At 37.8% G+C, this 26,468-nt stretch overlaps 2 protein-coding genes across 3 annotated transcripts in view; one reads left to right on the plus strand and one right to left on the minus strand.

Annotated features, from left to right (window-relative positions):
* LOC125238593 (protein daughterless) overlaps positions 1-18,341 on the plus strand; it is a 198,902-nt gene extending 180,561 nt beyond the window's left edge. The window contains exons 7-16 of the mRNA XM_048145945.1: positions 512-628; positions 2,292-2,360; positions 3,790-3,892; positions 4,870-4,974; positions 5,791-5,890; positions 8,335-8,397; positions 13,769-13,864; positions 15,642-15,787; positions 17,099-17,208; positions 17,910-18,341. Coding sequence (XP_048001902.1) covers positions 512-628; positions 2,292-2,360; positions 3,790-3,892; positions 4,870-4,974; positions 5,791-5,890; positions 8,335-8,397; positions 13,769-13,864; positions 15,642-15,787; positions 17,099-17,208; positions 17,910-17,960 — 960 coding nt within the window. The 3' untranslated portion in view covers positions 17,961-18,341. The remainder of the gene's footprint in view (positions 1-511; positions 629-2,291; positions 2,361-3,789; positions 3,893-4,869; positions 4,975-5,790; positions 5,891-8,334; positions 8,398-13,768; positions 13,865-15,641; positions 15,788-17,098; positions 17,209-17,909) is intronic.
* A 3,993-nt stretch (positions 18,342-22,334) lies between these two features.
* The window catches only part of LOC125238591 (nucleolar GTP-binding protein 1), a 47,509-nt gene continuing 43,375 nt past the window's right edge, over positions 22,335-26,468 (minus strand). For both annotated transcript variants that reach the window (XM_048145943.1, XM_048145942.1), the window contains 3 exons: positions 25,933-26,066; positions 23,985-24,145; positions 22,335-23,176 (listed from right to left, as the gene is read on the minus strand). In XM_048145943.1, the coding sequence (XP_048001900.1) occupies positions 23,021-23,176; positions 23,985-24,145; positions 25,933-26,066 (451 nt within the window). In that variant the 3' untranslated portion in view covers positions 22,335-23,020. The remainder of the gene's footprint in view (positions 23,177-23,984; positions 24,146-25,932; positions 26,067-26,468) is intronic.

Genomic DNA, 26,468 nt, shown 5'->3' on the forward strand with positions numbered 1-26,468 from the left:
TTGTGAAGATAAAGCTTGTAGAGTTTGAAACTTGGCTCGACACAAGATCTGATAACTATTTAATAGTGCGAGAGATAGTTTGGTCTTGGCAATCCCACACCCCACACACAAGCCTTCTTCATCTTACCAAAGACATATGTAACTCCGTATAGACGGATAAAATCTAATAAAAAACGTACCTCAAATCCATAGAGAAAAAGGTACGGTGGCCTAAATGGCGTTATTGGCGTTACACCTTTGGGGAACCTTCGGCTAGATGGCGCTAAAATTAATATTTGACATTTTCACACATAACAAGCTAACAATATGGGCCAAATTGTCAAAACTGAGGTTCAAAAGTTTTAGGCCTGTGTCAAGAAATGGCAGTCTTTGCACTGTGATTACACATTTTACTTTGACAGTAACTCTCTAGTCTCTATAATATTCTATCCTCTTTGATCTTAGTGATCTTACCAAGTGGTTTAGTTAATCTGTGTAAGAATGTCCTATAATATTTATCTATTTCTTCCAGGGCCCCAACTGGGTCGCCAGCGGAGTCTCATCCCCCGGCAGCGCGGGGACTCCCCACCCCCACGTGGTGCTCCCCAACGGCCACCAGCATGTCGCCGTCTTCCCCCCCAATGTCATGGTGAGTACAGTTACCAGTTATAACCTGCCCCCGATTTAAAGTCTTGATGAGTTCAGTTACAGCTCGCCCCCCGAATCACATACCTATTAGTATATTTCGAGCGTCGGCAGTCGCTATGGAAAATGGCGTTGCTAAGTTGCGTTGAGCAGCAGCCATAGAGTTTGTTGTCGATGATCAAAATACGCTAATGTTGACCTGTGGGGTGTTGTTTGATTTATGCATTTGCTCGGAGTTTCTGAGCATATGCATTAATAAATATTTACTTCCATATATAAACATAGGTAAACTTTGAAGTTCCCTTGCTTTTTCATAAGGTTTTAATAGTGTTTTTAGTGATTTTATCATATTCAAGCATGTGTCCCAGCATGGATGAATCTAATATTTAATGTTTTACAGTTCGACGTGATCCGAATCTAAATATTGTATTTAAAAAATGAAAATATAAACAATACAACTGAATATGTAAGTCTTGAAAACAATAAGTATTTAAATACTCTAATTTTAAATATTTAGATTCTGGATCATTTAGACGCTATTTTTCGATTTTTTTACTTACGGGCTTTTTTCACAACTTTCTGTCATTTTCTAAGAGTTTCTATAATTAAATAGTAACATACTATACTTCGCCTCTTTGCATAATATGTGTCATATTTATTTAAAACGTCTGATGAAGTTGTGAAAAGAGTCAGTGTTTTAATTAATATTTAATTTGTTTCCTTTACGATTTCAACGAAACGGTATGACTTCACTCTTATGACTATTTATAAAATTATAAGTTAATATCATTCATTTATTTAGTAAATATTTTGAATTATTGCTAACTGATAATACATGTACAATTATTTAAAAGTAATCAGTAACCGGTTATATCTCATAAATAACCGGTTACTATTTCTCATAAATAACCGGTTACTATTTCTCATAAAGTCATACTGTGTTTATTGAAACTTTTTTTTTTGTTAATATCAGTGACCCGTGTGGAGCTTGTTACCATTGCCCTAGATGTAGTAGATAGTGTGGTTTAGTAGCTAGCTTCTCGTGTTCTAACAGGAAAACAAACATACATCATTACAGCCACTGACTGCCTTATACATTCATAACCGAATCCATAATCCGAAGACTAGCTTTTTTTTTTGTTCATCGTCGCGGAAAAATCGTGTAATATGTAAAGGTACAAAAAAAAAGGTATTGCAATCTAAATATATAAAATAAGAAACTGACTGACATATCAACGCACAGCCGAAACCGCTGGTCCTAGAGATTCCAAATTTTTCACGTAGATTCCTTATAAGGTGTAGAGGAACACTAAGAAAGGATTCTCCATAAATCACCTCCTAACGGGGAGAAATGGGGGTCCAAAGTTTTTATGGGAAAACAATATTACTCTGACTATTTTATTCGAAACATCACAGGGGTATTCCTAAACATATATGACTTTAATACTCGGGCGAAGCCACGGGCAAAAGCTAGTAATTAATATAAAGAAAGCTGTTATGTATATGTCAAATTCAGTATCTTTAGTGATTTCAAAATAAATAAATAAATTATACCAATATTGTCTTCAATTAGCGTGATAGTTTCAAAGGTATACCAAGTTAATAAATAAATCTCGGTAAATGGTGCGGGCTCCCGGGCGCAAACATGTCTGACGTGTGTGTGGCAGGGCGCGCCGGCGGAGCAGCGGCAGCTCGACGAGGCCATGGTGTTCCTCCGCGAGCATTCCGACGTCGGAGTAAGTATCACCGCTCACAGCGGCCTTATCTACTCCAGAAAATACATTTAGGAGGAAAATCTCCAGAAAATACAAGGAGTGGCCTGCCTGAGTCTGTTTCCACATGAATACAATCCAGGTCTCTTTAAAGCAAGAGTAAATAGGTATCTCATAGGTAAGCGTGCTCCACCATAGACCGCATCATCACTTACCATCAGGTGTGATCGTGGTCAAACGACTATGGTTATATAACTTGAACATACAGTCTAGTATAGGCAGGGTTCACAGAGTGAACATCCTGGCTATGCAATGTAGACGTGCCTCGGCCGAGGAAGTGCCCGCTTTTTTCTCCTTGAGATATCATCATCGTCATCATTTCAGCAGTTAATCGCCCACTGTTAAGTATAGGTTCGTATTCTATTTAAAGCTATAACTCTATTCAAACCTATATCAATTTCTATGACGATATAGAGTGTGTACGAAAAACATTAGGATTTAGGGGTGATCAAAATCCACAAGCAGGTGATATTCATTTTTATAATCATAAAATCATCTTCCAAATCTCGATGGTTAACATCCTAAACTCACTAAGTAATGACAAAGTAAGTTTTTAGTGATTGCGTGGCATGGTTTGGTTTTTAGCTTAATTTATTATTTTGCAGATATAAAACAGTGGGTATCTTAGTTTTGTCGAAGTAGTTCTTTGTTTATTTACCGTCTCCTACCCTTGATTAATATGAATTGTTCCAATTTTAATCTTTACTGTCTGTTTAGGATACTAACAGGGGTACCTAGTACCTAGTTCTTAGGTTATTTTTCTCTTTGTAGATTACACGCAAGATATAAAGTTTGAAAATAATTGTATCCTTTAAGGTATAAGTATTGGTAAAGAAGTAAAGACGTCGTAGGTGTGTTGTGTGACTTGTGTGGTAACTAATTTTGTACTACAGGTTGTAACAAAAATGGTGGTGATCCGTTTAAGGGCGTATTCAGTATCGTATTCTCATCAGGAAAAAGTAGGACAAAAATTTTTTTTCGCAAAAAATTTTTTTATCTTTGTATGGAGATTCGACCGATTTGTGCGGCCGGCTCATACAAAAGTGAAAATTTTTTTAGCGAAAAAAAAATTTTCTTCTACTTTTTCCTGATAAGAATACGATACTGAGTACGCCCTTAAACGGATCACCACCATTTTTGTTACACTCTGTATAAAATGATGTTAAAAATACCGCATAATTCTTTTATTTATATCACTACATTCGTTCTAAAATATCAAATTGTTTAAGATATTATCCAAGTGGGAACCACTGACTGTCAGTTCGCCATACAGCAACGGACTGTTAGGTTATAAGTTATAAGTAAACGGTAGTCAGCGGGAAATACATTTAAGTATTAATTTCATTCAAAAAATCTTGAATCCTTAATTTTATGTTTGTATTTAATCTACCAGGGTGCCAGAATGGAAGAGAGGTTGGACGACGCGATCAACGTTCTGCGCAACCACGCGGAAGCCCCCGAGCTGTACCCACAAGATGTCCACCACCAGCCACCAGGTAAAAAATAGTCATACAATTTATAGAATACTAGGTCTTGCCCGCGGCTTCGCTCGCGTTACATTCGAAACTTGCGGAATGCTCCATACAAACTTCCAGCCCCCATTTTAGGGAAGTGGCTGGTTAGAAAGAGACAAAAAGTAGCACATGTCACTTTCCATCCCTTCAACTAACTCCACTTAAAAAATTACGTCTATTCGTCGCTCCGTTTTGCCGCGAAGGACGGACAAATAGACTCACACACTTTCCCATTTATAATAGTAGTATGGAATAGTATGGATATCACAGAGAAAGGAGCACTTTTGCCAAGATTCGTTTGCAAAAATTCAAAAAAACGACTAATAGGGAATGCACTCCGACCAAATTTCATAACCGGTTACGGTTTGCCTGAAAAATAACCTAGAACCGGTTAAATTCGGTTACTGTAATTTTCGTTAAAATGGGGCTTTACAAACATATTTTAGATTATAAGATTTCACTCATAATTGAATAACCGAAAATAACCGTAACAACTATCCGATTTTTTAATTAATTGTGTATAATTTTTTGTCAAAACAACCGGTAATAACCGATCACTTCGGTTACAGTTATAACTAATTGTGTATAAATTGTTGTCAAAACAACCGGTTATACCGATTATTTAGAAACTGTTCTAATTCCCTAAAGAGTAAAGCTCAAAATTACTTCCTAAAAAATGTGAGTGTATACCTATTTTTAACTCCCGACGCAAAAACGTGGGGCTGTTATAAGTTTGACGTCTCTGTCTGTCTGTTTCTCTGTCTGTCTGTCTGTATCTGTGCGTGTGTCTGTCTGTGGCATCGTAGCTCCCTCAACGGATGAACCGATTTAGATTTTTTTTGAAAGCTGAATATATTAGTCGGGAGCGTTCTTAGCCATGTTTCATAAAAAATCGGTCGTTGTCGGGGGTTTTCTGAAAATTTGAATAGCAACAATAGTTAACCTCGTTGCCTGCGCAGTGTCGCGGCTGGGCCCCGGGCCGGCGCCGGCGCTGGCGCTGCACGGCGAGGCGGCGGGCGTGAAGATGGAGCGCCACGTGCTGCCCAACGCCAGTACGTATCCAAGTAAGTCACTAAAACTATTTCAACAATACGTTACGGATTAGACGGTCAACCAAATCTTGGCACTAAAAAATGGCTTGAAATTTAATTTTTTTTTGGGAATTAAGTCTCTCCCTACATTTTCAATTATTTTTTAAGTGTTATGGCTTGTAGATGATTCCACCGACGTCAAGGTTTAGGAAGGCACTCGTTTTATGAAAGCGATTGCCCGGTGAGCCCTAAATTTTTCAAATTTGCCGCCATCTGTCGTGCCAAGATTAATACACTGAAGTTAATAATTAATTTAATGATTTAATTTTTTGTGTCACGATTTTGCCATCAGACAGACAAAAATTTTAATGAAGAATCTATTAAGCTTCGAACACTCGTTCTGAAACATCAACTGGTTGAATAACAGATTCTATTAACCGATTAGAATACATCTTACACAGCGTACAATACAATCTGAAAATTATATTCGACAAATTCAAGTACGATATACCGGAGAAAATAAAATGATATTTTTTATTAAGTGTGGATATTTTCTAAAATTATGAATTACTATATTTTAGAAGTGTAAATGATTACTACTCTTTTTGATTATGTTTTTTTTATTTCCGCTACCCAAAGGTTGTCTGGTAGAGATCGCTCTTTAGCGATAAGGCCGCCTGTTGTCTGCCTTTATTTATAATCATTTGTTTTGTGTCCACTGTATCTTTTTTTCTGTATCTTTTACTGAGGTGTACCAATAAAGAGTATTCAAACAATCTTCCATCTATGTATGGTTTTGTATCCTTTCTTATACTTAGGTTATGACACTACACGTTTGTTTGTTTGCAGAGAAGCGTAAAGAGCCCCCGGACTCCGGCCTGGACTCCAAGCCGTCGTCGTCGGGCTCCGCCGACCTCGGCAAGCCGGGCTCCAAGCGCTCCCGGAGATAGTGAGTCACACGCAGTTTACCCGTAGCCTGTAGTATCCAATAATGGCAATAATCCGTTCATACCTTACCTTTTCTGTATCCATTTAAACACACGCGACTCAATTAACAGCGACTTGATATGATTGTATTGTATTGTAAATGTTTTATTAGGGTACCCCCCCTACACGTAAAGTGATGAGTGATTTTTTTTTTCATTTCAACCCTAATGTGTGATATATTGTTGGACAGGTATTAAACAATGAATAGGGGAAAATCATTGTTTGATACTTTCGGAATTAATCGCTCCAAAAGTTAAAAAATTGCGTCCCAAACCCCCCCCCCCCCCCCCCCAACTTTTGAACCATAAGTTTAAAAAATATCACAAAGCTAGAACTTTATAAAGACTTTCTAGAAAAATTATTTTGAACTTGATAGGTTGAACAATTTTTGAAAAAAAATTCGGAAAACTACGGAACCCTACACTGAGCGTGGCCCGACACGCTCTTGACCGGTTTTTTTTATTATTTAATTTTTAATGGATTAATCTAATAATACGAAGTTGTTTCCCTAACACAGGATTCAGTCCTACGTATAGAGTATAATAATAACTAAAAATATGTTTCTTAATATTCCTTGGTATACGTTTAAAACTAAACTATATATATATCTTATAGACTTCTGTTCAGTTCAATGTTTTAAATGGTGTTGAATGGATTATTGGATTATTATGATACTTTTATTCAATTAAATGTAAGTCATACAGTGATGATCCTTTTTTAATTAACTGCTGTGATAAACTTTGTGATTAAATATGAAATATGAATTGCAGTTATAAATGAATCGTCACTGTTCGCTTGCAACATTTAAATGTATCTATCATATTCATAATAACTAAACCGAATTAAGGTACAGCGGGACAAATCTCGACTGGGGGGCAAATGTAACTGGCCCCGTAGCCGAATGGCATTTCTCCAACGCCAAACGAAAGCGATACGCCGCTGGCTCTGTCGCGCCAATACGCAAGCGCGATAGAGATAGATATCTACTAGCGCTTCGTTTCGTGAGCGTTTCGTGAGCGATTGTGCCATTCGGCTAGCCACCCTGATCCATTTTTTCCATGCTTTACAATGTTTGCATTATTAAATAGAGTGTCCACCGGTTATATATAGTAGGCGTGTTCAGTGGATACATGTAGAACTCAACATCATAGTGTAATGGAAAAAATGGATTAGTTACATTTGCCCCCCAGTCGAGATTTGCCCCGCTGTACCTTATGAGTCTTATGACGATATGTCAACCAATTGAAAATTATAACCTTTTTTAATTTTAATACTGTATATGATAGGTTGTACATACGGTTACAATACTTACTCATCATTATTGAAATTACTATGATTTAAAATTTAGATGAGGTAAAAATTGTAACCGGTTTTTTATCGCTAGTCGGTCGGAGTGACCCGCGCGACGCCGGCCGACGCTCGATATTTTTCAAACGCAGTCCGAACCTTATATCAGTTGAAATACTAACCGGTTCATATGTAACCGGTTAACATACAGAATTTTCAAACGCAACCGGTTTTGATAATGTAATTATTTAAAAAGGAGTTTTCATGTTGCCATTGTTTTATCTATCTACGATTATCTTATAATAGTTATGTAATCTGCAACAAATATTGCATTTTAAGACCTTTTAGAACATATTCATTCGAATATATACTGACGACAAGGGGCCATTTTGATTATTTTACCATTTACTTGAAATGTTTTCATTCCTTTAACAACTTTAAATAGAATGCAATCTTTACTTGCTTCTTGTGGTGACGGGTTAAGAATTTCACCGTCCTTTCTTCCCGTGGGTGTTGTAGAAGTCGACTGTGGGATATGGGTTAAATTGTGGCGTAGGCGAGAGGCTGGCAACCTGTCACTGCAATGTCACAATTAGGATTTTTTTCAACCCCGTTTTGCCAAGAGTGGCACTGAAACATATTTCATCTGCTTTACCTACCCTTTTGTATGTATGTATGTATGCAATCTTTACTGTTGATCATATTTCCTTAAGTAAGTGCCTTGTTTTATGTATATTATTATATTTATGTTACATATGTATTTAGTTTTTCTTCATAAATCAACTGTAAACAATTACTTCGACGACCGGTCTGGCTCAGTCGGTAGTGACCCTGCCTGTTGAGCCGTGGTCCTGGTTTCGAATCCCGGAAAGGGCATTTATTTGTGTGATAAGCACAGATATTTGTTCCTGAGTCATGGATGTTTTCTATGTATATAAGTATGTATTTATATCGTCGCCTAGCACCCATAGTACAAGTTTTGTTTAGTTTGGGGATAAGTTGATCTGTGTAAGGTGTCCCCAATATTTATTTATTATTATTACTTCGTAAAGCGGTAGTTGTTTAGTATTGAGTTGTGATATATGTGTTCGGACTGTATAAGCAGTATGTTCGTTCTAGCGTGCCAGCCGCGCCGGCCTCAGACTACGGCCGGTGTCGCCCGGGCGCCGGCCCCGATGCAATGTAAGTCATTGCACACATACCGCAGCGCACGCCACTAACTGACCTTAAATCTTTTTAGCCGGGCCCACATTGAGCGAGGCAATGTCCTTACGAAATGTAGACATGCCTCGACCGAGGCTGTGCGTGCGTTTTGCTCGGTCGAACGACGTCTACGGGCATTTTCAGAATTTGCGACACCCCAATTAGCGAAAGTTGTTAACAAAAATTAACTCGCTGTCAGTTTTGTGACAACGACGAAAAAGGTTACATTTTGCCAAAAACGCTCGTCTGTAGGCCTAGCACATGATGGCCGCGGGAGTATGTCGCCGCGAGATAGATGACACGTCTTTGTCTAATTGTATTAATGACATAAGGACAGGTAGTCTATCTCGCGGCGACATACTCTCGCGGCCATCATGTGCTAGGCCTGCAGTAGGAATAAGGCCTCTTAAGCATAAAATCTGTCTAAAAATGCACTTTTTTCACATTCTGAATATAGATTATCGCTTACAGTTTATGTAATTAACACAAAAACAATATTTTTATAGAAATTTAATGCTTAATTATCGTCACTAAACTGACAGTGAGTTAATTTTTGTTAACAACGTACGCTAATTGGGGGGGGTCCCAAATTCTGAAATAGCTCCTACAATGGATGTTTGCCATGCCTCGCTCTTTGTGGATCTGACTACTGCAAAGATTCACCGACAGTTACTTGGCAGTGTGACTGTTATATAAAAGTTAATGCAATCCGGTTTTTAAGTGTAACCGGTTGTTTTACCTCTGTTGATTCATATCAATTGATTAATTACAGTAATACCCCGCTTTACGCGGATTCACTATAACGCGATTTTTTAATTTTGATGGATCGATAGCAAAACGCCAGAAAACAATAAATTGTTTTTTTGAAATAAAAAATAGCACTCTATTATTGTTTTTTAAATGTAAAATGTTAAAGTTTCTTTAAACAAGCTATTTGATTGTAGTTTTTCAAATAAAATATTAAACTTTTTTCGGTTTGAATTTAAATTTGATACCTTATTCAAGTGACCCCGATATACGCGAAATTCGATTTATGCGATTTTCCCTGGAATGCATCTCTCGCATTAAGCGGGGTATTACTGTATTTGATATATTTATTTGCTGGATAATATACATAAATAGAGATAAACAATGAAGCTCTGGATTGCATTTACAATTTTACATTATATTTTGCGTACGATTAAAATCTGCAATTGAATCGAAATGATTGATTAAGATTTTGATATACAAAATTGATGATTATTATTTATTGATGTATAATTTATTAATGACAAATGCAAATAATGAAATTTAGCTTTCAGTTAATAATTTTTATAGCGAATCTTTTTATTTATTAGAAAATTATTAGAAGCATCTACGTTTAAAATTGGTTTTAATTCTCACCGATTTTGTATATGTATTACCTTTTCTATTAACCCCTCGAGTCCCAGCCCACTGTGCTGGACACTATGCCAGACACAATAGCAACAACAATGGGGTTACACCTGTGAGCATATAGTGTATAACAAGTGGCATATTTCACTATAGTGACAATAGGTTAGTTTCCTGTATTTAAAATAAAATATTTTAGACAGTGCACGAAATAAAGCACCACATAGTTAGAAGAAAAATATGGACAGTAGTTATGTTTCAACATAATTTCTATTTAATAAATCAAAGAGAAAGATATAAAGTAAATGAATTGACCGTGACGTCACTCCTCAGTGTTTCATAGTAATTCCATATTAGCAAATCGTTTTGACAATTCATAAAAGAAGCTGATTTGACTAGTAGGAAGCTAGCCTATTGTCACCCGACGGTGACACTTCGCCTTTCATTGCCTGTTCAACAAAGAAATGTTGACGCTGAGTAACAATGTTACTTATCAACACAGAAATAGGCGCCGAACTAGTGATGTGCAAGTTGCGGAAACTTTCCAAAAAAATCTTAAATTTCTTGAAAAATTCACGAAACTTTCACGAAAAATAAAGGCAATTTAAATTTATGAAATGGAAAGTTTCCATCCATACAATTGTCCATATAAAGTATGGAAAGTTTCCGAAGTTTTCCTATGTGAAAATTTCAGAATTTTGGAAACTTTCCATCGGCACATCAGTAGGCCTAGCACATGATTGCCGCGAGAGTATGTCGCCGCGAGATAGACTGTATTAATGACATAAAGACGGGTAGTCTATCTCGCGGCGACATACTCTCGCGGCCATCATGTGCTAGGCCTACAGTACACAGAACTGTCAAGTGTCACTGTGGTTGAATAGCCCAAAGTTAAAGTTACTACATACTTGATATCTTGTCTGTGGGACTCTTGGGGTCAATGAGCTGGTTAACGAACTGATCGCCGTTGTAGCTGCTCGTCGGCGGACGAGGATGACGTGGACCCTGACACGAAGGCGGCGCGCGAGAGAGAACGCCGGCAGGCCAACAACGTTCGAGAGAGGTGCGGACACTTACTGCTAAGCGCTTTCACATTATCCGATCCGTGTCGGACCGATATCCCATACATTACAGGCGCCATCTTGGATTTTTTCCATTAAAATCCTCCCGACATCCGATATCGGATCGGATAATGTGAAAACGGACGGGTGGCTTTATCGTAGTTTATCTGCATTTTTTTATGAGAAAATGTAATTTTAAACACAAATTTGGCAAAATATCTGATAATGTATCGGCTTTATAGACAAATTTGCTTTTTTTATGATAAGTAGTTGACAAATTTTTATCTATAAATTTAATAAAAAATTAAAGATTTGAACATACTTGACTTGTTCAGTGAGGACAAAATCTATTGTTTTATTGGAAAGCATAGATTTTTATATCTTATAAGATCACATTATTACCGTAAACCCAACGTAAACCGGTTAAATCTCAATTACAAACCGGTTAACTTATGTGTCTTCATCCAAAGATCTCGTTATTTTTTAAAATGACTTAGTTGATTGATTTATATGCATATTATTATTTAAATGTGCTCAGAGTCATCCCAGTAAACGAATTTGTAGTAATTTACTATGATATTGCCATGTTTTAACACGATAAAACCACCTCTTTCCTGAATTTGTAAACTATGTTACTTGTTCTTGTCTATACCATGTTTTCGTCCCTTGCTTCTGAGTCCAAACTTAACATCATTTTACTTAATTTTATCTTTTTCACCTTATTTTAATAAATATGTTGAAAAAGCGTGAACATATCTTCGACGTTGAATATAGTTTTTTAGATTTTTTTATTATTTAAACATTTCTAAACAACCTTTACGTTTGGACTTTGCTTTTAGGTGTTTCTTGTATATAAACTAACATATGTATTATAGTTTCAGCATTCCATTTTAACAAGCGGTCGCAGTATGTAAAATATTACTCCATACGATCTTATACCTCACTAAACAGGCACAAATTTCTTAAAACCCTTTCTCTTACAACGATTACTAGTAATAGAAATACATTTTCGGTTTATTATAGGAATTCTTCTGGCGTAAATCTTTAAAAATACGTGGAAAAAAAACTGTATATGTTTAAATTGACTCTCAAAGAAGTCATAAAATATTTAAACATAGTGAAATGTATGCATGTGTTGGTTCTGTTTTTACTTAAAGGAATAAAGGTAAGTACGCTGGGTCGGACTATTCATTGGCTATCACTACAACAAGGTATTTGCATGTTTTCATTTTTCATCCATTTGTCACTAATATGGGGTTCCAAACCAGTCATAAATGTGTAGTCTTTTGATACAATTGTTAGACAGATATAAGTTACAAATGTGACAAAATCTATCGTAACCAATTATAATTACATGTAGTTAATTTATTAATTACAATAATTACGTAGAATTATTAGTTGTCAAAGCGGGCCCCAGGCAGAATGCCGGGATAACGCAAGGAGGACGATGAACTACATATTACATAGTAATGTGAATATTACTTTTGAAACGTTATTCTTAAAGACAACAGTTTCTACTTATTGTTACGTTGGGAATTCAAATACAATAACCAAAATATATAAATTTTAGCTTCTGGACTAACATTAACATCAAATCATTTTTAAACAAATTTGATACAAACATTTTACATGCAATTTTAATTAAGTAAAATTTTAGCCTTCAATAAGCCCCACTTGCACCAACCACTTAACTCAGGGTTAGTGGGCTGTCATCTGTCAAATTCCATAAAAAATGGTGGGTTAACCCGAGAGCATTTTCGGTGTAAAACTTCCTTAAATGTAAAATGTTTGTACGGGGGCTTTCATGCAAAATCCCATTCTCAGTCTGGTTTTCGTTTGGGACTCGGTATTTTGTTGAAACAGGCGACCTGCCGTCTCTCTCGCGCGCCGCCGTCATCCGAGGTAACATTACTGTTTTGTTTCACCGATTTTTGAACAAAACTCAGCCTTCTAAAGTCAAATTATGAGAGAAACTTATCCAACCATTATCAGACATCGAAACTCGCATTTTCATAGTTGGAAGGTTTTTTCAAAAAGCGATGAACTTTTTATATAGCATTAGTTAAAACATTGCAATTATTTAAGGAATACTTACAAGAATCTACCTATATTGCCAAAGAATCTTCGTAAAATAATTGCAATGTTTATTCCTGACGATTCGGAAACGAAAAAGTTATTTCCTATTGTTTTTAAGGCCTAAATTTTCCTTCGCGTTAATTCTGAAACTAAAGTGTTTCTATCTTACTTTAATAAAAATTAATAGACCATTTAAAATTGCCTAAATAGTTAACTGAAATTAGAGAGACAAAAATTTATTTCCTAAATGACCATGCAATATGCAATCCGGTTTTTAAATTAACCGGTTTAACCGGTTATGAAGTTTATCACGTTCGACACTAAGAACCCGCCTCGTGGGACTCGTGAACTTTGCCCAGATGCCGGAGAACCCGCTAGGCGGGTTCTCGCCGTACAAGCGGGCGTTTGTAAATTACGACCGGTTTCTGACGTAGTGCGTTATTTTTAGCGCTGTGTTAATTACATACAAATAATCGGATAGTTGATTTATTTTCAAGGCCTTTTTCTACTTTTATTATTTATTTTACAAGCCACCTTCAATTTTACGGGTAATCTTTTTTAAATTTCACTTCCCGTATTCTGACGAAGCTGACATTTTACGAACTTATGTAAATCGAATGACAGTGAATATTTTAACGACGTAAAGCTAATAATTTGATGGAGACTTGATGTAACCATAAAAACACTGCGATAAAACAATGTAACGTAATTAATTTTAGAAATGTATTATGATTTTTTCGTAATAAAATTGTTTTGAACCTGAGCCTGTAAACCAATAGGAAGTATCTTAATTTATGAAGTAGAATAATAGAGAAGAGTAGTCTCATGAGCTCGTTACACAGCTGTTCATCGGCGGACGAAGGGGACGACGAGGGCGACCCTCAGGCCAAGGCCATGCGCGAGAAAGAGAGGCGGCAGGCCAACAATGCGAGGGAACGGTGAGTGCGAAGAAGATGGATATACGATGATTAGGTTCAGTTTAGGAAATACCAGCGAGGTGTGGAGGAACCTGGTTTAAAAAGAAGGTACCTAATCAAGATTGGCTGTAGCCGTAGCCGCTGTAGGTCAACCGGAGTGGGATGGGAATGCAGTGGGATCGTTGCTGACATTTCAATTTTTTTTTTAATTTGTTACTTAGCATCCTTCGAAAACAGGCAAACTCTAGAAGTCAATAGACGCCAGTGGCGGAGCGTCGATACAACTCGATTCCCAACGGGTTCCCTAAAAATCTCTAGTATCTGTAGAAGTCCATACAAAACAGATGCCAAAAACCCCTCCGGCTTTACCAACGAAAATGTTCACGCCCCGCCACTGATAGACGCATCGAAAACGCCTGGAAGAGCTTCTGGTCCATGAAAGCGCTATTGAAGGGTGACCTTCCCCTGTGTCTCAAGCGCAAACTCATTGACATGTGTATCCTGCCTATCCTAACCTATGGTGCTCAAACGTGGTCGTTAACGGAGGCTTTAAAGTCCAAACTCAAGGTTTGTCAGCGGGCGATGGAGCGCAGTATACTGGGTGTTCGCAGAACTGATCGAATCAGAAACACGGAACTGCGCTCCAGAACTCGAGTAGTAGATGTAGGTGCCAAGACCGCTAAGCTTAAGTGGGACTGGGCTGGACACGTCTGCCGCATGCATCCTGAAAGGTGGGCTAAAATGGTTACCGAATGGGACCCACACACTACGATAGACGGTGTAGGTAGAGGTACAGGCAGACCAAAAAGGAGATGGTGCGACGACCTGGAAAAATTTTATCCCAACTGGTGGGGAAATGCAAGTGATAGGGTCGAGTGGAGGAAGAGAGGGGAGACCTTTGCCCAGCAGTGGGACACTAACGCAGGCTAGAAAAAAAAAAAAAAAAAAATTTGTTACTATATTGTGGAAACGTACCTACCTGATGTTTTTTAAGTACGTAGGTTTTTTATACCACGTCGGTGGCAAACAGGTATACGGTCCGCCTGGTAGAAAGCGATCACCGTAGCCTATGGACGCCTGGCGCTCAAGACGTGTCACATGCGCGTTGCCGACCCATTAGATTTTTTTTACACTCCTTTTTTGAAGAACCCCATACTGTAGTTCATCGGAAATACTTCGTCAGGGAGCTCATTCCACAGCCGGAGCGTCCGCGGGAGGAAATTCCTCTGAAAACGCACGGTGCGCGACCATTTCGGTTGCAAGGTGTGTGGGTGGATGAGCGCCCTGTCGATGGCGAGCGGTGCGATGATGAAAAGTGGACGTTGGTATACTAATCTAATGACAATTTTTGATTCCTAGGTTGATCTAGTAAAAACAAAGTGAGATAAGACAATATTTTACATACTGCTCCGACTTAGATATATAGAGTTGAATAAGCTTGCCATTCTGTCACGGGTTCGATTCCCGAGTTTTATTTATGTTACTCTCGGATTTATACGAATGAAAATCTTTTTACTCAAATCAACTGTGGCATTCCTGCAGAGGAGGTCTTATGCGTCCAATCCTATGCAATAAAGACTTTTTACGGGAATTTCTGTTAAAATTTTAGATAGAAAAATCCTATTTCATTTAAAGTGAAAGGGCATGTCTTTGTTGGAAGCCACCATTTGATCCTTCTACTGCAATCGACCCGCTAGGCGGGTTCTGTATTCATTGGGTCTTTTCACTACAAATTGAAAAAAATACGCTAACCCTTCGGATTTCAATTTTTTTTTTCTAATAATGGTTATTTATCCAGGATAAGAATACGGGACATAAATGAAGCCCTGAAGGAGCTCGGGCGCATGTGCATGACGCACCTCAAGAGCGACAAGCCGCAGACCAAGCTCGGGATCCTCAACATGGCGGTCGAGGTCATCATGACGCTGGAGCAGCAAGTCAGAGGTGAGCAACAACATTTCTGAGCATTTCTTTTTTTTTGCCACTTTTATGAAGTGTGATATTTTTGAAAAAAATATGCTATTTCTACTCAGAATTACTAGCCTTTTCAATCCTAGTAGTTAAATAAATTGTCCTATACGATTTTCTTATTTTGTTACCATTTTCCGTACATTTTGTATGGGGTAACAAAAGAGGAAAGTAACAAAAATGTATGGAAATTCTGGGATCTGGGATTCTGGGCCTACGCCAAACCTTGGGATTAGTTGTCAAAGCGGATCCCAGGCTCCCATGAGCCGTGGCAAATGCCGAGATAACGCAAGGAGGATGATGAATGAATAATAGTAAATAAATAAATAAATATTATAGGACATTCTTACACAGATTGACCGAGTCCCACGGTAAGCTCAAGAAGGCTTGTGTTGTGGGTACTCAAACAACGATACATAAAATAAAGAAATACTTATATACATAGAAAACATCCATGACTCAGGAACAAATATCTGTGCTCATCACACAAATAAATGCCCTTAACGGGATTCGAACCTCGGACCGCGGCTTAGCAGGCAGGGTCACTACACGCTAGGCCAGACCGGTCGTCGGATGATTTTTTTAGGGTTCCGTAGTCAACTAGGAACCCTTATAGTTTCGCCATGTCTGTCTGTCCGTCCGTCCGTCCGTCCGTCCGTCCGTCCGTCCGTCCGTCCGTCCGTCCGTACGTCCGTCCGTCCGCGGATAATCTCAGTAACCGTAAGCACTAGAAAGCTGAAATTTGGTACCAATATGTATATCAATCACGCCAACAAAGTGCAAAAATAAAAAATGGAAAAAAATGTTTTATTAGGCTACCCCCCCTACATGTAAAGTGGGAGCTGATATTTTTTTTCATTCCAACCCCAACGTGTGATATATTGTTGGATAGGTATTTAAAAATGAATAAGGGTTTACTAAGATCGTTTTTTGATAATATTAATATTTTCGGAAATAATCGCTCCTAAAGGAAAAAAAAGTGCGTCCCCCCCCCCCCTCTAACTTTTGAACCATATGTTTAAAAAATATGAAAAAAATCACAAAAGTAGAACTTTATAAAGACTTTCTAGGAAAATTGTTTTGAACTTGATAGGTTCAGTAGTTTTAGAGAAAAATACGAAAAACTACGGAACCCTACACTGAGCGTGGCCCGACACGCTCTTGGCCGGTTTTTTTTAATTTATTTCATTGGTTCACCAACAGTTATTTACACTAAAAAGTGATGTTATACATTGAAAGTGATATACATACAATGATGAGTGATAATTTGGTTCGTTGTTGTTGCAGAGCGTAACCTGAACCCGAAGGCGGCGTGCCTGAAGCGGCGCGAGGAGGAGAAGGCAGAGGAGGCGCCCAAGCTGCTCGCCGCGCCGCTGCACCACTACCAGCCCATGCCGGTGAGTACACGGCCAAGAACCCGCCTAGCGAGCACTCGGCGCCGGACGACCCGCTAGGCGGGTTCTCGCCGTACGGTTATAAACCCACTACCAGCCCATGCCGGTGAGTACACGGCCAAGAACCCGCCTGGCGAGCACTCGGCGCTGGACAACCCGCTAAGCGGGTTCTCGCCGTACGGTTATAAACCCACTACCAGCCCATGCCGGTGAGTACAACACGGCTGAGAACCCGCCTAGCGGGCACTCGGTGCCAGACTAGCCGCTAGTCGGGTTACCGTACGGTTATAAATGCCATTTGTACTCTTTTTTTTTTGTAAATTTGTGCAATAAAGCTTAAATAAATAAATAAATTGAAAGCCACTACCAGCCCATGCCGGTCAGTTATAATATTATTTTATGCAACCGGTGTTTAAACCAGCTCAAAAAAAGCGATTGGCGTCGGTAACAACTTGAGGCGAAGCCGAAAATTGTTAACAAAGACGCAACAAGCATTTATGGACTCAGTGAGACACCGTTGCATGTATACTTTTCCTACGACCAAGCATAATTAGAGTACTTCTCTCTTACTTTAATAAAAAATACTAAACCATTTTAAATTGCATAAATGTGACTTTGTCGATTGCTATAAAATCCGCTTTGTCAGTTTATTAATTGTAAATTTTTAATTGTTGTTAATAAAAATATTCATTTTTTTTTTCCAGGGCATGGGCCAGCTGCCAGGCCAACCCCCCTCCGGCCCCCCACCGCAATAGCGACGCCCCCCCACTGACTTTCTCCAAATTAAGGTTCAAAAACGTCAGCCAGTGCCGCTGCAACTCCTAAACGAGGGATAACAACTCGTAGTTCGGCGCCATTTTGAATGCACTATAAAAGGTTCAAAAATATCAACTGGGGTGAATTGGGATAAATGGGGCGAGAAGGGACAAAGCTATTTTACATTAATTGTATCATTCAAAAATAATAGTCGAATTTGATTGATACAATTTTTGATTATTCCTATTCACCCCAGTCATCTCTTTTCACCCCAGTTTCTAAAAGCGGAAAAAGTATGAAAACGCGCATATGCGTTCGCATTTAAATTTTATTATATCAAACGCATTGAATAAATAAAAAAAAATTCTAGGTGACATTTTTTATTATACCGGGCACAAAATGCCATCTAGTGTTTTTTTTCATAGTTTATTTTACTTTTTATAGTGCATTTTGAACGCCAAATGCGATGAGTTTGGTTTGAGGTAGCCAACGAAGCTATTTAAATTAGTGACATGGATAACTATAGCCATATATCGTTGTCTACTTTATTTGAATAGACGAAGATTAAGGGACTGTGTTAGTGTTATTTTATTTAAGGTTTGAGGGTAGACCGATGTTGGCCGCATTGTTCAAGTGTTATAGGCTTGTCAGCGCTCTGAGCGACTATGTGTGTATTTATAAAATCAAGCATATATCAATGGTCCGCGGTCAATTATATGTAAATATGAGTTTTGGTTTTTATCAGATGAAACATTCAGAATTAGGTTAAATATGTGTTGTTTGCCATCGCTGGTTAGGGTATTTCTATGTCGGGTATAGCAATGTTTTGAGATATGTTTTGTTTAAAAATATTCCTGAAAATGCCAAGGTTAAATGTTTCAATTGATAAAAACTTCTACAAAAAGCGGGCTTCACGTATTTAGATATTATTGATCGCTGACCGTTGTGTATTGTTTGTAATTTTTTATTGAATATTGACATGTTTTGAATCTTGAATATTTTGATAATTCCCTATAAATCAAATACGTTATAATTAGACATCGAAATATTTTTTTTATTTATTTTGTGTTTTTGTTGTATTTTTTATAAATTATAAAGTGTTGTTATAAAATCATATGGCACTTAATCAGAATCGTATATTTTTTTATTCAAGATCAAAAAATTATAATGATACACACATAGTTGCCCCAATGAAAAAAAAACGGTTTTTTATTTTTTTACCCAGTGACAAGTTACTAAAGTCATTTTAAAACTTCTGTACTTAAATGGGTTTAATTTGGACTGTTGTCAAGAATTGTCTTTATTTTTGTATACCTGTACAATTTTTATGTTTGTTTTGTGTATGGCTAGTTCAAAACCTATTACAGATGAATTTGTATTTATTATATTAGAGAAAAATAGGAAGCATGTTTTTATTTGTATTTTTTTCGACAAGCTCATCTGTATTAGGTTTTTTGTTTATGTCAGTGACTTTGTACTTTAAAAATTGGTACATAAGGCCAAATGATGCATATGTCCCAAAGAAAGTAGCGGCGTTTACCTCGGACTGTATAAGTGTAAAGGTAGTTCACACATCCTGGCGAGATTTAAATTGTCTTCACCCAAAGACAGCGGAATGTACATTACTAGCCTAGTGTATAGGTATATATAGTGTAATTCATAGGTTATACGAAAAAAAGATATTTTTAATTACGATTTTAAAGTTCTTTTCCGCTGCCATAAGCGTAGTGTAAGAGGAGTGCCGAGTACATTTTTCCGACAACTGCCTGTAATACTCATTTAAGGTGTTTAAATGCGTGTTCCAGGCCCTTCCCTTTTTAGTTTATTCGCCACTGCTCTCACCAAAAATCGCTTGACAATAAAATACTCGAAAATGTACTCGGATTCTTGACGTGATTTTTTTTAATATCACGTATGATGATTTGTAAGCATGTTGATCGAGCATGTAGGCCGCTAACTTAAGATCGTACTTAGTCGACTCCAGTGTATGGGGCCCTACGGATTCGTAGTTATTTTTTTATACACTTTTTTTAGTTTTATTCGGTAGCTATTTGAGAAGAGGCAACTAAACGAAATTGTTGTAAGTTACCCCTGTTTTAATAAAAAGAGTTATATATCGTACGATTGTAGGGCTAAAAACCCGGTTTAAAATGGGTCAGCTAAAATAACAGTTAAAATTGATTGTGGACATGAAATATTATATTAAAAATAATAGATCAAGATATTAACATTTCTGCCCACAATTAACTTTAGCTTATATCTTGTATTATTATTGTAAAATATAATAAGAATGTAATAATCAAATTACCTATATGACCAATAATTGTTTTCATAATAAATATGTTTTGTGTTTTGATCTCACGTGAATTCGATGTATTAATTTAATAAATCTCAGTGGTGACACATTGTCGTGAATAACGCATACAGTGGAATATATTACGAATGTCAATTTATTATATAATATTAGTTTATGTAAGGTATATAACTCTGTTTATTAGTTTCCCAAAGTATTTCGGTTTCCCCGGTGAACGCATAATGTAAATACGTCGCTCAACATCGGCCATGTTTTATTTTAAGTCTGACAAAAAAAGAAATTAAAAAGTGGCAGTATTGTAAGAGCGGCAACATCTAATATATGTAAGAAAACGGGACACTACAGTTACGACTTAAAAAAGTAAAAATTAAATAAAATTGTTGCCATTTTCACGCATTTTACGTAAAAAATATCAGTTACGTAGAAATTGGACTTTTATTGCAATGTTGCCACTTTTTAATTATTTCTCTTTTTGTCAGACATTCGCTATTGGCTGGTTTTCATTTAAGCATAATAAATTATTATTAATTATTTTGTACCCTACGGCGATCTTTATAAGGTTATCTCTTCGTAACACCCAGCGAGTACTGTGTTACAATTATATTTTGTACTGGTATAGTAATTATATTATGTGTAAAGTATAAAATTAATAGTTGTCTCACACGCTAGACGTTCCGAAGAGGTATTTCAAAAATGTATTATATAGATGTAAGGTCTTTTGACTGCGTTATTAAGACATACCGCGATTTTCGCTTGTCAAGTTCAAATAACTTAGTTATAGCTTAGTTCACCTTTTTAGTTTAGTTTAGTTGACTTTATCTTCCAATATAGGTTATGTTTTAAGTTTTTTCCGACTTGTTCGTGGCTCAGGAGGCACCGCAGTCGTCCCGGAGACGCCTTTCCCGAATCGTGAGGCATTTGGTCTGTTCCAATCAAGTGCATACTTTAAAATATTACAAAAGGTCTAATTATAAAAATGAATAATTATAATTAAATATAAATGTGCCATTCATTTTGCTAATTTTGTGTTTTATTTGAACCTGAATATTTTGTCAAAATCCTTGACATTATAGCCTGCGGGCGCAGAGGGGGGAGCCAAGTACTCAGCCTTATAGTAGCTATATCTCAGCTTCGCCGGCTGAACTGTAAAGTTACTTGAGGGCTACATTTGTGCATATTCTGAAGCACTAGATCAATGGTAAGTGATTATCTGTGCTTTGGGTACGCTAGAGTAGGGACATGCTAGGCATAAGGGTAATTTACACACTATTTCTAGGGTTTGTTTGTAGGTTGGTCTAGAAGGTAGGAGTTTACTAGACGATTTCGAGGCCAGATCTTTGGGGTATATTTAAAGGGGGTTATATCAGGGGCGGCTCACTCCGCGATTCTATCGCCGCGCTACAAGTACATGCCAGCGGCCTAATCAGGGGTGGTGCGCGTTCTCACGGAACGCACGTTCGCACTTTCTATTGTTATTTGACGATTCTATTGTTATGCGATGTCCGCGTGTGGAATGGCTAACAGTGCTAAGTTAAATAGACATCGTGAATAAAATATGTACCATAGGATATCCTTACACAGATCTACTATTGATTAAGTCCCACGGAAAAGTTCAATAAGGCTTGTGTGATGTTGGAACTTAAACCAAAATACTGTATATATACCTAGAAAGTACCCAAGACTTAAATATAATATAATAAAGTGTATTCGGGTAATCGGATAATTCCGAAATTAAAATGATAATCACCCGTGATTCCATAGTAATAAGGGTCCCTTTTCGGAATTTACCGACGGTTTTTGACGTTCGGAATTACCCGAGTACACCTTAGTATAAAATTTTATCTGAGTAATTAATTCGTTTTAATCCATAGGCAACCCTATCAAGCGCACGTGCGGTTAGTTTCTCTGTAAAATTTTTGTAGGCATTTAAAAAGGCGGCATGTCGTGAACATCAAAGCAGTGGGCCTTCTGTACTTGTACTATTATATATTCTGTGGTTATATTGATGGCAAGTCAAGTTAGTAAGTGGAGTTCGGGAAAGTTACAATAAGACAGTAGGTATATTTTTGTACAACTTTATTTAGTGCATTTTAATTGTCACTTTCTCTTGAACACTTAAAGTAACAAAATAGATATCAATGTAGTCAGATATTTTTTGTGGTGAAAAATAAAATACTAATACAAAGGTAAACTCCTAATATCTGTCTAATAATTACATATTTTTATATTTACTATTAAAATCGGCTTTATAAACGCAAACGCACATGTGTCCTTATGGCACTGGTCCCATCGCGAGCTAGTAAGCTATGAGCTATCGGCTATAAAAACGACCAAAAGATAAGCACTCCCGTGCAAATAAAAGAGAGACGGCGATTTTGATAGCTCACCGCTGGGCGAGTAACTATAAACATCGCCGTGTCTCTTTTATTTACACGGGAGCGACTATCTTTTGTTCGTTTTTATAACCGATAGCTCATAGCTTACTAGCTCGCGGTGGGACCAGTGCCTATAGGCGTGAAGACGAAGGTATATTATTGCCTTTAATATAAATGAACTTAAAATCATCAAAGTCTTTATTGTAATATAAAAATCGATCTTATTTGCTCAAATGCACATTGCACATCTGTCGATATTGGCAATATTGCCAATATGTGGATACTTAAATGGATGTTAAAAATACCATAGATATGACATAACCAGTAATATATTTGAAAATTAACCCTAAAATCGCTGTATAAAGTTTTCTTATCGTCGGTCGGTCTTGCCGGTGCCCCGCTTGCCGGAGAACAGATGTTTGGGCATCTTGGTGCCGATGAAGCGGTCGGCCTCGCCCTTGAGCCCCATCTTCTTCGTCTTGCGAGCGATGGCCACGTGGGCCATGTTCTTGGCGCGTTTCGCCATCTGGGGAACAATATATTTAAGTATGTATTTATCTATTTAAGTATGTATATCGTCGCTTAGCACCCATAGTACAAGCTTTGCTTAGTTTGGGGCTAAGTTGATCTGTGTAAGATGTCCCCAATATTTATTAATTTATTTCTTTTATGTAGTGTAAGTATGGGAGCGAACGGCGGCAATCTATGCGGGTGAATCAACTTTTTCTTGCCTGTTATTGCCTGGTCTACGGTGGTGAGTCACGCTGGTTTTATGCAAAATTATGCTTTTTAAAACTATTAAAACGTGTACTTTTCTGGTGTTGACAAGCCCTTTTCTTAATTTGCTACCTACAAACGTGGATTACATGCATTCTTGCATAATTTCAGTAGCATGATTTTGCATAAAACCAGCGTGAATCAGGGGACCGTAACCATAGCAATAAGAAACAAAAAAAAGTTGATTCACCCATATAATCAAATTCAGATATATTTTAATTAATAAAGACATAAAAAAAATGGCATTCTATTTAGTCCGTCTGTTAGATCTTAAAAATATTGAACACATATTTTTCGCTTTTTCTGATAAATGAAAAATACAAAGATATAGAGCATCAAAGTTCCGGAGTGGGGGCTTGTGACGTCACTGCTAAGTAAAAATTGTACCTAGGCGTGACGTCCCGCGAAACTGTACCGTCTTCATTTTTCGTTTACGAGAAAAAAGAAAAAATACGTGTCTAAGATTCTTTGATAATGTAACTGACGGACTAATTCGTTTTTTTAGTCGTCTCGCACGTACATTTTGTGTGGGAATGTGATGTATATATTTAAAGTACCTGTGTGTCCTTGACTCCCTGCTCGTCCCTGGCGGGCCGCGAGACGGAGCGCGCGCGGGACACGTCCACGCGCGCCTTCTTGACCGCGGGCGCGGAGAGGGAGCGGGAGCGGGAGCGAGTGCGGGTGAAGTGCGCCTCTTTCGTCTCTGACATGTCCACACCTGGAACCAAGTGTGAATAAATATCATGATCATCATCCTCCTTGCGTTATCCCGGCATTTGCCACGGCTCATGGGAGCCCGGGGTCCGCTTTGACAACTAATCCCCAAGATTTGGCGTAGGCACTAGTTTTTACGAAAGCGGCTGCCATCTGACCTTCCAACCCGAAGGGTAACTAGGCCTTATTGGAATTAGTCCGGTTTCCTCACGATGTTTTCCTTCACCGAAAAGCGACTGGCAAATAACAAATGACATTTCGCACATAAATTTCGAAAAACTCATTGGTGCGAGCCGGGGTTCGAACCCGCGACCTCCGGAACGAAAGTCGCACGTACTCACCGCTGGGCTACCAACGCTTAGTGAATAAATATCAAACTACATATTTTTAAATTTAAGGAAAAATGGCAAAATTCACACCTCCGGCAGGACTCGAACCCGTAACCTACAGCATGCCCGGTGCGGACGCTATATCCAACTTAGCCACGGTGACTATAGCGGCGGTTGCAGGTTCGACTCCTGCCGGAGGTGTAAATTTTTCCTTCTTTTCCTTAATTTTTTTCCATGATCAATCATTTAATACATTTCGCAACTAAGTTTTCTGATAGTGTTATGTCAACTGAAATAAATGTCATATACAAAGAAAAAGTGACCAAGGCCTCCAAGTGTTCAAAGCTGGATTCGAACCAGCGTCCTCCGTTATCGCGGAGGATGCCTAAACCACTCGGCCATTCGGACACGGCGGCACGGGTCGGATGAACGTGATTATTTAAATGGAGATAGTTGAAGGGATGGACAGTGACATAGGCTATTGATCTGCTAAAGCAAATAATAATGTAAATAGTTATATTATATAAATAACTTAAGTAGTGAAATGAATAAAAGATAAATAAATACATTTTGTAAGTGAACATTAAAATTAAATAAAGTTTGAACCTTGTTTTGCCGTACCTCTCGCCTGAAACACAGGGTTTCCCTAGTTCGGGCAAATGTAAATCATCGATAATTTTAAGATGTAATGTAAATATGCAATACTTGTTTTCAATAAAAATTATGTTTTTATGTTTATGTCTCTTCCCAACCCCCCACTTCCCTAAAATGGGGGGGGGGGGGGGGGAAGTTTGTATTTTTTCGAGTATCCAAAAGTCTTTCTTGCCGGTCCCCCCGTGGATACCCCCCGTGGATAATAGTGGATACCCCCCTCCAACTGCGGGGGGACTGAAATCTTCTCGGGGTTGAGGCGTAGGGTTAGAGCCGGCGTAGCTTTATTAGCAATAGTGCAAAGTAGATCTAAAAACTAATAAGTAATAATAGTAGTGAATCTTACGTATGCACCTACCCAATGGCAAACAAGATATTACAGTGCTGTATTGTCAATGGCAAACAAGATATTACAGTGCTGTATTGTCAATGGCAAACAAGATATTACAGTGCTGTATTGTCAATGGCAAACAAGATATTACAGTGCTGTATTGTCTTGTTTGCCATTGCTAGTAAATAATATAAGTAGATATAGAACCTTATGTATTAGGAGCCTCGTCTGCCAACAAACCATACTGTGGTTTGGCAGAAGTTAAAGTTTAGTTTTAAGTTTTAGTTTTGAATAAACATTTATTTCATTATTTCATTTTTTTTTTCATTTGACGTTCATATGCGCATTGTGATATGCCTACTTGGAAAATAAATATTTCATTTCATTATTTCATTTCATTTCATGTATGGAGCATTCCGCAATTTTGGAATTCAACGCGAGCGAAACCGCGGGCAAAAGCAGTATAAGTAAGTATGTTACCAAGTTTCTCCATCTCGTCCCTGAGCTTGGTGGTGGAGCGGCCTCGTTCCCGGGCGCGCGTGTTGCGCGGCATGACGGGCTTCGTGCTTTGCTTGTTGATGCGCGACTCGTCTTTGAGGACCGCTTTCTTGTTGCTATAACAAATTGTATAATATTATAAAATACATACATACATACATATAATTACGCCTGTATCCCATAAAGGGGTAGGCAGAGCACATGAACTACTAAAGTTTCAGTGCCACTGGCAAAAAGGGGTTGAAAGAAAACGAAACTGTGACATTGCAGTGACAGGTTGCCAGCCTCTCGCCTACGCGACAATTAAACCCATATCCCACAGTCGCCTTCTACGACACCCACGGGAATAAAGAAAATATTTAAAATATTTCGCTTAATACTTCCTCTCAGGTTACTAATGTAATCAACTCGAGCTTACATTGAATCCTGAACAAAGTAAAATATGGAAGTTATAATGGTTGAATGTAAATAATAAATAAATATTGGGGACATCTTACACAGATCAACTTAGCCCCAAA

Source organism: Leguminivora glycinivorella, chromosome 24 (genome assembly GCF_023078275.1).
Source record: "Leguminivora glycinivorella isolate SPB_JAAS2020 chromosome 24, LegGlyc_1.1, whole genome shotgun sequence".
NCBI classification, from domain to species: domain Eukaryota; kingdom Metazoa; phylum Arthropoda; class Insecta; order Lepidoptera; family Tortricidae; genus Leguminivora; species Leguminivora glycinivorella.